General features: G+C 38.7%; 1 protein-coding gene across 5 annotated transcripts in view; it reads right to left on the bottom strand.

The window, feature by feature from the left end:
- Positions 1-5,309, bottom strand: part of LOC121429859 (cohesin subunit SA-1-like) — a 58,453-nt gene extending 53,144 nt beyond the window's left edge. For 4 of the 5 annotated variants that reach the window (XM_041627113.1, XM_041627112.1, XM_041627108.1 and 1 more), the window contains exons 1-2: positions 2,554-2,615; positions 652-735 (exon numbers count right to left, since the gene is read on the bottom strand). In XM_041627113.1, coding sequence (XP_041483047.1) covers positions 652-735; positions 2,554-2,600 — 131 coding nt within the window. In that variant the 5' untranslated portion in view covers positions 2,601-2,615. Of the gene's footprint in view, positions 1-651; positions 736-2,553; positions 2,616-5,218 lie in introns of those variants that run through there. The other variant, XM_041627110.1, reaches the window with a different exon arrangement.
- Positions 5,310-16,221: the final 10,912 nt, after the last annotated feature.

A 16,221-nucleotide genomic window follows, 5' to 3' on the forward strand; every position in this document is an offset into this window, starting at 1 on the left:
TTTTGTTTGAAAATGACCACTTATAAATATATGTCTTATTCATTAACATTGTACACAGTTTTCTTAATTTGTGATCAGACAAAACGGAAATGGCTGAAACTGTTCACTCAATTTCCACTCATTTGATCATCTCTCTGATCTTCATTTCTGAGTACGCAATGACTAATGAGTACATATGTGATATGGAGCACCAAACCAACAATAAGTCACCTAAAATAAATTTGGAGACTTTTATTAAGCTTGACAGTACATTCTAAGCTCTAATATAACTTGTCAAAATTTATCAATAATAACCCACACAAGGGCCTGATTGAAAGTCAGTGAGAGGTTCAAAGAATAAGGAGAAAACAAGGTTTAAAGCTTGGTGTTCACTCAAGCATGAGAAAAATCCAAAATCAAGTCATTAGGTGGGTTTTAAGATATAATTTTAGCTCATAGAAAAAACTGCTTCAAACTACTTTGTTTCACGGTACATTGTGGGACCACCCAAACTAAACATTTTGACATGTGTCCTTTTTGTCTCATTCCTTTGTCATGGAGACCTTCAGAAGCGACTTTATATGCATGAAATTTAATTTGTTAAACTTATGGTTGATTTTGAATACATGATCACATATGGCCTTTGGGCAAGTAGAATCTAGTCAAACTTACTGTATACTTTCTGCATTTGTGAAGTCTGATTCTTGAGCTGGAGACCTATCTCCAATCCCTCTTGTGGCAGGCATGGTGATCAGACTGCAATGTCAAGACAAAAATGAAGTGAACATGTAAGACATATGACTCATCAAAATTAAATTTCTTCTACCAAATTCCATTGTACTTGTAGGCCTACTATGCAGTGAACTATATGTGAACCTTTTTGCTAGTCGTTGCAGAGGGATATTGGCAATCGAGCACAAATAACAACAAAGAGCACAAAAATCTCTGATCATGAAAGCTAGAACAAGTGTTACTGTAAAGAGGGCTGAAGAAAGCAGGTACAAGTAAAAGCAAAACAAAATGTCATACAAGCAAAGATGAGTAGTAGTAACACCCGAACAAGTGAAGTGATTTTGGCATGAGTGCCTGAAAAAACACCTCGTTACTCTTCAGTAATAAAGTTGTAACAACAGATGAGATGACCATAATTATTTCTCTCATGAAAATGATAAAACAAGGGAATCTTGTTATGTTCATAAAGACCTCTAGACTCTATTTCCACTGATTTAATTCTACTCAATGCCTGTTTAACACTTTGGTAAAGGGTCGATACTGTGTATTTACATTAAAATGTCAGCTTATAGTCCAATCTTGCAGTAGCATTGTACAGTACAGTCTGTGTTTGGGATGGTTGTAAAACGTCAGAAATTATTAAATAAATCCCCAGCAAAGATTATTCTAACAAATATACATATATATATTCTAACAAATACATAGATCTAACAAAATGTCATACTTAAGCAAAGATGAGTAGTAATAACAAGCAAATGCGAGCAAGGATGCAAGCAGCCTAAATGAGCCTATGCAGGACCAGCACAGCAAGCCAATAGTGCTTGATTAGTCTAGATTTATTTACACCACATCGCTTTACTGTATGCAAGTTCAAAAAAGTGTAATTGCAACCAAATGTTTTGCTTTGACCTTTGTAGAATATAATGTGGGGGCCAGACAGGCTGAACAAGTGACCTGGATAACTCGACCCGGTCGAATTGCAGACTTGCAGACTTTACCTGACGAAATAAAGCAATGGAGACTGTTAAGAGGACTGCAATTTGATTTATTTAGACGTGATAGACGAAATAAAGCATAATTGTGAGAAACATATATGAAGAGAGATTTATTTAGCATATACAGTACAGTAGATGACAAAATAAATAATAAGGACTGAAAAGAAGTAGATGCAATTATGATTCATTTAGTAAATTAGGAATCAATGAAAATGGAGACTGAAGAGGACCTAGGCTGGATGCAATTTTGAAGTTTTAGTAAAAATGTATAGACAAAATAAAGCAAAATTTTGATTGTCAGACACAGCGACAAATTGTGTACAATGGATAGCGGAGCATTCAACGCTAACGGGCGTGTACATTTTGCTCATTACATGACGTCATCCAGCCACTGCCGAGAGCCAATTTATAAATGAAAATATAGTAAGCATGCGCAGTGCAAGCCTTCCATTTCCCCACACAGTATTCCACACAAACAAGTGTGCAATTCTCTATCACCTCGTACTAAAATCGACCTAGAATTTCATTTCCGAAGCGATTCGATCTATCCGTTGTATGACGGGGTGTCCAAACTTCGCGGACTTTTCAAAAATATTCGTCAGGCTTATATTTGTTCACAAAATATTCACAATTTATACAAAACCAATTCCAAAAATAGTTACCACATTGACGGCAAGATTGTGAACTATAAAATCATGGACGAAAATGTAAAGTAGGTGAAGGGTTATACGCCGGTAGCGCGAACTCAAAATTCGGAAAGACTTCCATATGTCCCCTCCACTAATTAAAAAAATACTTGTCCAAAACCCCCTTCGTTCGTTCTCTTTCTTCTTTTTTTCCTACTTACTTCCGGTTGGAGCTTGGATTCGAACCTCTCGCTGCTGATCCAGGCATCTTCTGTCTTTCGCCTTACTCACTGAGCTAGCAGGAATTGTTGAAAGCCATTGGTTTCATAACGGTTATCAACCGATATTACAACTAGTCTACTCTCCAAGAGTATTTGGTATTTATTTTTCTGACTAAATAAACCGATGCCATTGGGAATTCCACACACTGGAATTTTTGACGGAATAAAGCCATATTTTGGTATGTATCCAACTTTTCCTTCTTAAATCTCTTAGATATATGTAAGATAATTCTTGATAAGTTTACCTTCTCCATATTTTTTTTTCAATTTTCGCGGAGGGGACATATGGAAGTCTTGCCCAAAATTCTATTCCAATCACGAATGCGCGCTGTGCTGAAAAACCGTTCTGAAAAAGTTTGACCTAACTTCACGGACCAAAGTTTTTGTGGAGATTTAAACAAAAAGTCAAGCTCAAAAAGTGAAATATTTATATCAGATCGATGGCAAAATGCTATAGAATCGGTTAGTACCACATTAACTCACATTTTTGATGATTTCTGCTTGCAAAATGGTGATATCATGATGCTTGTTGAGAGTATCAGATTTCGTCAAAACGGGCGCTAACTGTGACAAATTTGCCGATCTTTTGTCAATATTTTCATGAATACTGAACTCATCCTAAAGAAACTAACACCAAAGGGTAATTTTAGGTCACTTTTCATGTTGATGATGTAAGATTTTAAGGATATTGGCTAGTTTTTTTTAGATAAAGACTGTCCGCGAAGTATGGACACATGCGATGTTTGGACTCACTGCCAAACACAGTCTATGGACAATTTGTTGTTTTGTCAGATAAACATGAAAGAGACAATTATTTACAATTAAAAATATGTAGTTTACGAAATAAAGCAATGGAGACTGAAGAGGGATAGGGCCTTTTGATTTACCGGTATTTAGTAAAACCACTCATAATAAACAAAACATAAAGCAAATCTTTTATTGTGAGCAATATGAAAAGATTAATATAATTACAATCCTGATTTAAATATATTTATTCATATTCCAGTTGGTAAGAAATCATGCATGGAGCGGGCCTTTGCTCATGCAGGACTAGCCTGGAGCCCGTCTGGGGGGTAAAAACATTTACTTCGTGGGCTTATTCCCCAATGACGCCTGGTAGGGGATCCCGTTTATCTCTGTGTAGGGATGAGATTCCCACGGTCAAAGTCAGGCTAAATCAACACGTCCGTTACGTTTGGAGCTCAAATTAACGTAAATGGGCCCAAACCATATTAACCCCCCATTACTAATAAATTTCATTAGGGCCTATATCTATTAACTAAATAATACCGGCATGACCGGTACTAAATTTGAAAAAAAACATAAGAGCACGAGTCGAGCGTTAGCTTACCCAGTCTGTTTACGTCGCCATTTTAGAATCTTTTGTTATCGATACCAAGATACCACATGCCTATAGTCGAGCTGCAGTCTAAGATTTAAGAAATACTTGCATCGGCTAATATATATTAAGAATCGTAAAATACTTTCAGTCAAAAAATATCATTTAGCAGTAGAGGCGCACGGCCAATATGGGAGACTCTCTCCAATAGGGGAGACAATCTCTCACATTGGAGACTTGCTTTGCAAAAGGACAAAAGAAACAATCACCAACAAAAGCATGATTTGTTCCACCCAAAATTTTGTCTCACTGAGGTCATAAGCCCATTTGTTTTGTGTGTGATTGACAACAAAAATCCTTATCAAAACAAAAGTAGACGGTGAATTTTTAAAGTAGACGGTGAAAAGGGGTAATTCGTCATGAGGAATCTGCTTATCACATTTTTATTTGCCGCCAAGGTAATCCTTTTGCCGCAAATGTAAACAAAGGAAATTAGTCTCCAAAACTGGAGACTGTCTCTGAAATTGGATACCCAAATTCTTTACAAAAGTCTCTGATATTGGAGATAATTTCCCACATTGGAGACAGTCTCCAATATTGGCCGTGCGCCTCTACTGTTTAGCATGTGTTATCACCCGACCCGCCATCCTACTACTTGTAGTTAACAAAATAAATCAGTACTTAGCTCTATTAATAGAGATTGATAAGAAGCAGACTGATGTAATTCTGATTTATGTGGTAGACCAAATAGACGCCAAATAAAGTGAAAAGAGAGAATGATGTGAACTGACATGCGCCTGCACGGTTGGGTGAACAAGAAAGGTAGGACTTTTTACGTAGTGAATAATTGTCCGTGGATCCGAGTCACCAGGGACTTGGATCACGATAATGCCAAAAATATCAGACATGGAGTACTCAGTCAAGCCTAGGCTGGACTCACCCAGCCCAGAGCAGCTTGCCTTGTAAAGGCGAGTCGTCAGCCCAGGCCAGCCGGCGGCCAGGCCAGGCGAGATACTCTTGTTGGATATGGACGCTACATCAGACTGCGCGCTGCGACGGTCTTCTGGACATGTTGTGCCCGGCTAGCGGCTGTGCCTGTGGCTGTGGATCATGATGAAGTGAAGCTGAAGGCATCCATTTTCATGTTTATTCGATCGGACTTTGTTTTCTCCATGTTCTAATCGCCAATTTCGAAGGGAATTAAATCAAAAGTAAGATACACATCATGCACCTACATGCAGATATGGAAAGCTACAATATACTTACCTAGCCACAGTTTTAGCTCAAAATTTACAGAAAATTTTCAGGTCAGACCTTTTTCTTTCGCGCGAGATTTGTTCGACTATCTAAAGTAACGAACGTAGAGGTCAGCAACACAATGCTTTTAGATTAGGAAGGTCCACTCAGATTTGTGACCACGACCTGGGGAGCGTTTCATCAATATTTTCATCCGACAAGTTGTCAGATCTGACATCTTTCCATGATTTTGACTGGCTGAGAGGCACTGTTCCTATGGTAACTGTCGGATAAAATGGGACTTGTCGGATAAAACATCCGACAAGTCCTTTCATGAAACGCCCCCCTGGTGGGTGTTTCATAAAGCTGTTCACAAATCTGAGTGGAAGTGAAATCCATGTCATTTTCGCTAAACTTTGCACATAGGCCTATAACCCGAATATTCGAAATAATTATGCAAATATTGGTCCATGTGCTTGATTTTTGCTATAGAGCTTCCAAAATTTCACCCATTCAACTGGATGCAGGAACCTGGGAACGATTTTCCGTGGGGGCCGGGGGGACATAATTGAGTTTTCCATAATTACACACACACGCGCCAGTGGCGTAGCTACGGGGGGGCCTGGGGGGGCACGTGCCCCCCTGAGATTTGGTGTGCCCCCCTGGTGCCCCCCCAGAAAAAATTGGCAGAGCAAAAAAAAAAAGAAAGAAGGAGGGAGAAAGAAGAAAAGAAAAGAAGAAGAAAGACAGAAGAAAAAAAGAAGAGGAAAACGAGAGGAGGAAGACGAGTGAATAAAATAATGTGAGGGGAAGACTTTCAATTAAAAAGAAAATCTTTCATGTTACTACATAGAATTTTTCCTTGCGCTTCGCGCCAGAATTGCCTGTTCGATGAGATTCATATCTTGCTCAATAGGCTGATATGGAGCAAATTTTTAAGTCAATATTTTAGCTCGGACATCGAGCTTTCATTATTTTTTTCATTTACAAATTCAAGTGCTCTGTAAAATGTCCGATTTATGGTCTACATATCAGCATTTGAAGCTCACGCTGCGTGGTCACATTGTTTGATTTGTCAAGTTCATATTGTCTACGTGTATTCCATAATGTTCCATTAAACAAATGTATCCAGAATGCCCACATTCTAGGTCTAAATCTAAAACATGCGCGATAGCCTGCATGTTCTTTATTTAAAATGTACTTAAATTATCCAGTTTCACATCAGAATATCAATAATTATTGTCTGCTCACGCTTCACGATTGCATTATTAATGATACCCAATTGACTATATTTTTGATTTACAAAATATGACTAGTGTGTCCCGCTTTTATGTCTAAAATCTCAATTTTCTTCCTCTCGCGCTTCGCGCTCGCATCAATTGTTTAGTTACATACCTATCCCATTTATTAATACAAAAATTAGAATGACCAATTTTTAGGTCGGAATGTCAAAAAAATTTGCTCGCGCTTCGCGCTCGCATTATTAAAATATATTGGCGTTCGCAGTAACCATCTAGTTAAATCTTCTTCACATTACACGTAACATTGCCCAGAAAATTGAATTTTCAGAAAATAATACACAAAAGTAAAAAAAAAAAAATCGCTCGCGCTTCGCGCTCGCACTTTTCATAAGGCTTATGAGATTATTTCATGTTTATGTTGTTTTATAAGAATAAAACTAAGAAGTGACTGATCGGGGAAAATATAGATGAAGATAATTTCGGGCCCCGTCCCCTATTGGCGAAAGTCGGATCCGCCCTTGTGACACACCGGAAAATGGCCGGTGCCCCCCCTGAAAAAGCAAGGACCCCCCAGTGCCCCCCCGGGAGAAAAATCCTAGCTACGCCACTGACACGTACGCGCGCACACATATACACCCGGGGGGGGGCTTACATTGACGAGTGGATACCATGCGCGACCAAAAAACACGTAAAAAGGATGTCTTTTTCACGATAGGGCACGTTACGTACGTAACGTGATAAGGGTGTCAAAAACACAAAAATAATTAATGAAAAAAGGGTATCTATTTCGCTAGGAAATTAAGTTTAGGGTCGAATTTGCGGGGATGATAAAACAAAATTAAAATGTTTTATAAAGGATGTCCTTTTTGCCCCGACACTTCGTGTTTAGAGTCCGATTTGCGCGAGGTGTAGAAGATGGGGTCTAAATATAAGGTAAAGCCGACGACCGTAACAATAAAAAAAATCCTGTACTTGTTTAGGGGTTCATTTCAGGGAATATTTGCCAAGAGTATCGTTTTGTTTCCAATACTTGTTAAGGGGTGCATTTTCAGAAGATGGAAATTACGTGTTTAGGGTGCTTTTCGAGACCCCATGGTCGCGCATGGTATCCACTCGTGAATGGAAGTGCCCCCCCCCCCTGGGATACACACACACCCTCACACACACACATATTTATATATATATATATATATTAAATCCTCAAAAAGAATTGGAAATCTGACTATGATTGACTATCCCTCCCTACTTTTAGTGCGATTGATCGATAAAAATAAATAGATCATTTAATTTTCTTTAAATGATACCCTACATGATATGATTAAAGTTCACACAGAAGTGCAGTGCCTTAAAATATGGGGCAAGGTAAAAATTCAAGAGTTGCAAAATGACAATATTGAAAGTTACTGTTCTTTTTTCCCCGTGGTCCAGGGATGAGTGAGTTTCTCAGCGGTTTCTTTTGTTTTCATGCACCTTAACATCAATATTAAAATCCCAGTGAGCAAGATATATGGAGTTCTATATGGGGCCCATATGGGTTACTTGTGGACTTATCTGGGCTAAAATGTGGGCCCCATATGGGTTGCCCATGTGGGCTATGTATGGGCCCATCTGGGCCCCTTGTGTTTTTTGCACCGTACACCCCGTCTGGGGCCCATATGGGCCAGGGTTTCGCGTGGGGTAAATATGGGCAGGCCCACATCGTACCCATGTAAACCATATGGGGCCCATTTGGGCTATGTATGGGCCCATATGGGCCCCAACTGACCAATCTGGGACCCTTATGTACACCCTATATGCCCTATGTGGGGCCCATTTGGTCCAAGTGGGTTTAGTGTGGGTTGAATATGGGCAGGCCCACATTGCTCCCATATGGGTTGCCCATGTGGGCTATGTATGGGCCCATCTGGGCCCCATGTGTTTTTTGCACCGTACACCCCGTCTGGGGCCCATATGGGCCAGGGTTTCGCGTGGGGTAAATATGGGCAGGCCCACATCGTACCCATGTAAACCATATGGGGCCCATTTGGGCTATGTATGGGCCCATATGGGCCCCACTTGGCCAATCTGGGACCCATTATGTACACCCTATGTGGGGCCCATTTGGGCCAAGTGGGTATAGTGTGGGTTGATTCTGGGCAAGCCCACATAAACCCATGTAAACCCAACATGGCCCATCTGGGCCCCATATGAAAACAATACTGTGTTTTTATATGGGTCCCATGTAGGTTCACGATGTTTTAATCAACTTTAAAAAATTTGTGTCATTAACTTTACAACCCAATACTCCTAATCCTTATCATATCCTATAATCCTACATTCTAACCCTAAATCCTAATCCTATCCTACACCTAACCACTGAATCTTCTTATTGACTTCTATATATACATCGAGTTTGCTATACTTGACAGGCAATGGTTAATAACTATTTTCAATATTTAACCTTGAAAATTTTGTCCTGAAATTAAATGTTTTGATTTTTAATTTTATAGTAATAAATTACATACTTTTCTGAAACTTTTTACGGTGGAATCCTTGCATAAACATAAACATTTCAATTGTTGTAGCTGTTTTAGCTAAAATTTTGGTCATTTACTGTTGTAATGAATATTCATGACTGCAGTCTAGATCGATCGATCCAGTGATATGCCCATCTCCAGCCCAGCTGATATTCATCTGGTACATATGGGCCCAGATATATCCCAGATGGGTCCCACATAATTTAGCCCATCTGGGTCCCACTTGGAAATGCCCATCTCTAGCCTAGATGATATTCATCTGGTACATATGGGCCCAGATAGATCCCAGATGGGTCCCATATATGTTTGCCCATCTGGGTCCCACTTGAAAATGCCCATCTCCAGCCCAGATGATATTCATCTGGTACATATGGGCCCAGATTTAACCCAGATGGGTCCCACATATTTTAGCCCATCTGGGTCCCACTTGGAGATGCCCATCTCCAGCCCAGATGATATTCATCTGGTACATATGGGCCCAGATATAACCCAGATGGGCCCCATATATATGGGCCCCATGTGGACCTACCAACTTCTAGCCCATATGGTTTCCATATGGGCCATATGGGTCCCAGATAACCCACATTGGACCAATATGGGGCCCAGATATTTTGCTATCTGGGATGGAATCAAACATACCTCTGCACAAGCAAACATATAAAAAGGAATGAATATTCATGACTGCAGTCTAGATCGATCGATCCAGTGATATGCCCATCTCCAGCCCAGCTGATATTCATCTGGTACATATGGGCCCAGATATAACCCAGATGGGCCCCACATATTTTAGCCCATCTGGGTCCCACTTGGAAATGCCCATCTCTAGCCCAGATGATATTCATCTGGTACATATGGGCCCAGATTTAACCCAGATGGGTCCCACATAATTTAGCCCATCTGGGTCCCACTTGGAAATGCCCATCTCCAGCCCAGATGATATTCATCTGGTACATATGGACCCAGATATAACCCAGATGGGCCCCACATATTTTAGCCCATCTGGGTCCCACTTGGAAATGCCCATCTCCAGCCCAGATGATATTCATCTGGTACATATGGGCCCAGATATAACCCAGATGGGTCCCACATATTTTAGCCCATCTGGGTCCCACTTGGAGATGCCCATCTCCAGCCCAGATGATATTCATCTGGTACATATGGGCCCAGATATAACCCAGATGGGCCCCATATATATGGGCCCCATGTGGACCTACCAACTTCTAGCCCATATGGTTTCCATATGGGCCATATGGGTCCCAGATAACCCACATTGGACCAATATGGGGCCCAGATATTTTGCTATCTGGGATGGAATCAAACATACCTCTGCACAAGCAAACATATAAAAAAAACAAAGAAATATGCATGGGTATTTCAAACCACGACTCAAACCATGTTTTCTCACAGAACCATCACTGCATAAACCCACACAACAAAACATAAGAAATAAAGAAGCAGAGGCTTGATTTGAATAGACTTTCATCTTTATTGACACAGAAACTTTTATCATATTCTTATTGACCCTTCGTGACCATGGTGACTATTTCTGCTCGTTTTGCAGCTTTTCAATTCATCCAACAACACTTTTGAATCCTGCTCTTTTCGTGATGGCATGATCATAGCAAGACTTGTATCATTTTAACGAGAGTTAAATGATCTTTTGAATGATACCAAATATGCATTGTGTAAAATTCTGGCCAAACTCAGATTTCCAAACTTGTTTTGAGGGGTTTGGATATATATATGTATGTATATATATATATATATATATATATATATATATATATTATATATATATATATATATATATATATATATATATATATATATATATATATATATATATATACATATATTTATATATATATATATATATATATATATATATATATATGTGTGTGTGTGTGTATATAAATTAAATTATATTACATTATATGTGTGTGTGTATACATATGTTGTTTTATAAGAATGTAGCTATAAGAAGTGACTGTTACGCCTTATATACCTTCATATCATAAACCAAAAATAATCAACTTTGAACCCTCGATTGCGGAAAATATGGGTGAATTTTTTTATCGCTCACCCGATTGGTGAAAGCTGAATATCCGCCGCTGAATTTAGGCCTTTTCATCACTCCAGCCAAAAATCGGTCCAATGGCCCTGGCACGTCCCTGTACCACCACTTATGTGAATGCCCCCCCACCCCCTGTCTCTCTCTCGCGGGGGGGGGGGGGTAAAAAACGGAGGTTTAAATACTTTGATATGTTTATTGAGGAACTAGTCGAGCATTAAAATAACGCGAGCGCCAGTAGCTAGGAAAAGAGTTGCAAAAAGAAAGTTCACGTTCTCATGCAGGACCAGTGAATGGTTTTATAAAGAACTTGTCAATTCTAAAGTGGCAGTTTAAGGTAATTTAGAACATTTTAAAAAACATTCAAAGGTTCCAGACACGGGAAAAGCACATTAGAAGACTACACTATAAAAACCCCTTTTTTTCTAAAAGCCACGACGGACAAAAAGCCACGACAGTCAAAGGCATTTAACATCATGAGAAATTCCACGACCAGGGAAGGGGGGGGGGGAGAAAATGTTCAAAAAGGTGAAATGTGATACTGTATATAATATAAAAAATATATCATGTACCAATGCGCCATGTGGTTCCAATCCCTGTTTTTTTATGATTACGCTAATAATGATTTTTGTTTACATCCTGATTATTTTGTCATGTATGTTGGCTAAGGTCACAGAAAAAAATGTATTTAGAACATATTGGAGACTAACACAATCTCTTTTTATGTTTCTTATCTCAACTTCTATATCCGATACTAAGAAGTAACTCACTCAGTGAGAACGGGAAAACATATTTTTTCCTATCTCGTTATATTCCTTTCATGATGACCTCTGACCCCGAATGTTCCTCTGAGCAATCAAAAGTTTGTGTATGTATCGTGTTACTTTGGTACTATTAACCTATACCCTGACTCCGCATCACTCCTCCTTTTTTGTTTTCAGCAAAAATCATTGATAAATCACTATGTTGACGTATGCATTTTGTATTTCATTATTGGAGCCATGCTTTTTAAAAATACTTTGGTTTGGAAAAAAAAACAAAGAAAATGGATAAAGCAGAATCATGCTGAAACAAAAAAAAATAAATGGAAGATAAAGATCAGGAAAAAGGGCACAGGTAAGAAAATGGAGGCAAGATGAGGAAGATTAAGAAGAAGACTAGAATTGCAATTGTAGCAGAACGATGTGCATGCATTGACGCCTGTGATTACAGGGCAAAAAACACGAGGAGATAGAGAGAGAAAGCTATAGATGATACATTTTCAAAATATTAAAGGGTGCTATTTGTTAGAGTAAAGGTCACTGATGTGTACAACGCTGTCGAATTATGTGAGATGATACCCTTGGCAAACCTTGAAAATATGAGACCGAAGTGAATAAAAACAAGAAAGTTACGGCCATTTTACTATTTTCCAACTTTGCAATAGAGGGCGCTATTTCTAAAGATAATGGTCACTGATGCGTGAAAAGCTGAATTATGAGGGATAATACCATAAGAAAACACAGTAAATACGCGACTAAAATGAATGAAAATAATGAAGATATGGCCATTTTTCTATTTGCTGACATTGCAATAGAGGGCGCTACATGCATGTCTAAAGATTATGGTCACTGATGCGTTTAATTTTGCAACATTTTCATTGGAATTGTTATAAAGAATAATTTGCGAAATATTAAAAGGAAAGAAAAATCATGTTCAACCTCGGACTCGAACCCGTGCCCGCAAGTCTGAATGAGATGCAATTCTGACGCCTTACCGATTGAGCTACAATATTTGCCATATATTTTACACGTAAGCCAAATACGAACATCTCAAACTCAATAGAGGCATTATTACGATAGCTTAGAATATCAGCTACAATATACTGAAAGCTCGGCGAAAAAACGACAAAAATAGTGCACGTACGGCTCATGAAATAGATGAACTTATAATCCAGTTTTAGAAAAAGTCACCTCCCATAGTGATTCCACGCAAAATGAGCAAAAATGACTTTCTTCTATAAGTTGCCGTTTTTAAAGATGATCCGTTTCTCAAAAATGCAAATAAAGATTTTAATTCAGAAAGATCATGATCATGCCCACAAAATATCGGAAATTGGGCAAAAATCGATAGAATATTTACAGAGTTAGAGTCAATTGTGCACAATTGTGATGGCGTCATGAAAGGCAAAATGAAATTTTCAAGTTCCGACGCCATTTGGATGAGGTCATGGCTTTTTGAGGGTCAAAATAATAAGACATGAAATCATAACTGAAATTCATCTTCTATTCGAAGATGAAAACAAAATATGGGGTTAAAGGGGAAGTTCACCCTGACAAAAAGTTTATTGTAAAAATAGCAGAAAAAATAATAAAAAGAAGTGACGAAGGTTTGAGAAAAATTCATCAAATAATTAAAAAGTTATTAGAATTTCAATTATTTGATTTGTGACGTCATATGCGAGCAGCATTCCTACATAGCGAATGGTAAAAAATCAGTGAAATGTCATTTTCTCAGAAAATTGAAAATGGTTTTTACTGTACCTTTTGTATATCAATAGACAAATCATTTCACACCCGATCGTGAATAGAAAACAAAATTAAGTCATCAGCAACCATATAAAATTTGAAATTCATGCATTTTATATTACATAACACATGGGGCAGCTGCTCGTTTATGACGTCACAAATCCAAAACTTTGAACTCTAATAACTTTCTTATTCTTTAACGGATTTTCCTCAAACCTTCACCAATATTTTTTACTATTTTTTTCTGCTATTTTTACAACAAAGTTTTCTTCAGGGTGAACTTCCCCTTTAAGGGACTTTCTGACGAACAATAATGAATTTTGTATAGGCATGTTTTTTCCACATAAATTATTTGGCCAATGGTGAGCGCGCACAATCGCGAGTGCTGTCAATATTAATGGAGGTTAATTCCATTATTACTTGTCATTGAAGGTTGATCAAGGTACCAAATTGCTCAGAATTATATCATCAATGCATTGATATGAAAAAAAAAATGGCGATTCAATGATTTATAATGCTGTTACGCGCATAAACATGCATGTAACCGTGCGCGCGCGAAAATTTGAGCATTTTCAATTTTTAACGAGCGCGTCGTGACGACATCGTCAGTTGTCCCTTGACCTGAAGTCGATGTGATGTAAATTTGGTCGATTTTTTGATAATTGATAATGGAGAAATGATTGATGTCATTTAACAAAATGGCGCCTGGATGGTCATTCATGAGCGATTTTGGAAAACTGGATGTATGTTGATGTATGTTTTGATTCATCCAGGAAAGTCAAATATCGATGGAAAAAATAAATCTATTCATCTGGACTTACTTGTTGAAGCAGAGGACAGTTTCACGTCCGATCCGGGACGCTTCTTCAGCTCTTCTGAATTAGCGGGAATTCGTCGTTGCCGATTGGCGCCGAAACACCGTCGATGTTAATCCCGCCTTTCGTTTGAGGACGCGTACGCTTATTTAGAACGGTAGTTCATTTTGGGAGAGACTTTTGGGCCCGTCGCCATGGTCGTAAAACTCCGTCCTGTAATGCAAATTGTGTGACATGAGATTTTTTTTTCGTTTCGCATCTGGAACGGAAACATTCAATTTGCGTTTCGTGTGCAAATTCTGGTTGCTACTATGGTAACAGCGATATATCTGATTTAGGACGACTTTCCAAATCCAAATTTGGTTCCTCCCAGATCTATATCTAAGCCTTAATTCGGTAAGTTTTTCCTTACTCAATATGTACTCGATTTGTTTGAAAAACCACTTTCTTATCCATGTCATAATCTAAATTTCGCATGTCTCCAGCCAGCTGGAGTCATAGCCATGATACAGGTACAGTCCCGCCGCGAGCTAAGGCAGGCAAATGGCATGGCATGCTGGTATCGTACGAAAGAGCTTTGCACACGAAAAGCAAGATCTATAGGGCCTGTATTAAACACAAAGCTTGGCAATGATAATATTGTAAAACAGTTTTCTACGTTTGATTGTATTGACTGTAATGTATAATCAATCTAGAAATTCGAGTCTATGATTAATCGTTTACTTTTGAGTTATTACCCGACTCTAATCTCGCGTTGTAGAGATTTGCGAAAGGTGCCTATTGTCTTGGAGACGTCGAAGAATTTTTCGGATTACAGGATTGTAAATTCCTCGACGTCTTCAAGACAATAACATTGACGGTGCTTCGGCGCCAATCGGCAACGACGAATTCGCGCCAGTTCAGAAGAGCTGAAGAAGCGTCCCGGATCGGACGTGAAACTGTCCTCTGCTTCAACAAGTAAGTCCAGATGAATAGATTTATTTTTTCCATCGATGAATGTATGTTGCACATCTCGGGATGCTTAAGACTATGTCTGCCAAATTTTTATGAATTTGGATGAGGGAGGTGGCCAGGGCAAGGCATTGTCGCCTGTAGGCGTCAATGCAAAGAAGAAGAAGGAAGAAGAAGAAAGAAGAAGAAGAAAAAAGAAGGAGGAGGAGGAGGAGCAGAGGAAGGAGGAGGAAGAGATTACTTTTTATTCATTTTTTTTTAAAGAAAAGAACATTTTTTGTTGACCCCAAAATGCAATTGTGTTTATCCATGCACAAAGAATTGCATAATTATAATGAAACAATACAAAGTAATAAATGAACGGAAAAGTCGTGCAACAAATCGTAACGTAGCTATTTTAATAATCTTGAACATGTGGGTTGATTCTGTATTTTCTATAAAGTCTGTTTCCTGTCAAAAATGTATGAATGGAGTTTGAAATAAAAGTTTCACTTTTGAAAGTTGAAACACAATAATATTTCTATGCTCTTTGTTTCATCTTGGTTCTGAAGTTTCATACTGCTTTTGAAATCATTAATTTGCATTATTTGGATATCATATTTTTGTTCAAGTTTTCAACACGGGGGGGGGGTCAAATACATATATTTGCCCCTAACTATTTTGATGGGGATGGGACAATTGCCTATAACCAAAAGTTTATCAGACGAATCGGTTGTAGACCTGAAACAAAAGATGTAGGGAGATGCCAAGCGGGCAGTAGACAAAGTTACTGGCGTACAGATGAGGAGGGGGGGGGGGGGGGAACCCCAAAACTTTCACAAGATTTTTTTCTCCAGAAATCTTGTTACATACGCTTCGGCTGGCCCTCTCATGCGTGCCCATTACGCTACTGGACAAAGTTTATCGGTAATAATTACTTTGCAGTACAGGTA

This window comes from Lytechinus variegatus, chromosome 16, assembly GCF_018143015.1.
Source record: "Lytechinus variegatus isolate NC3 chromosome 16, Lvar_3.0, whole genome shotgun sequence".
In the NCBI taxonomy this organism is placed as follows: domain Eukaryota; kingdom Metazoa; phylum Echinodermata; class Echinoidea; order Temnopleuroida; family Toxopneustidae; genus Lytechinus; species Lytechinus variegatus.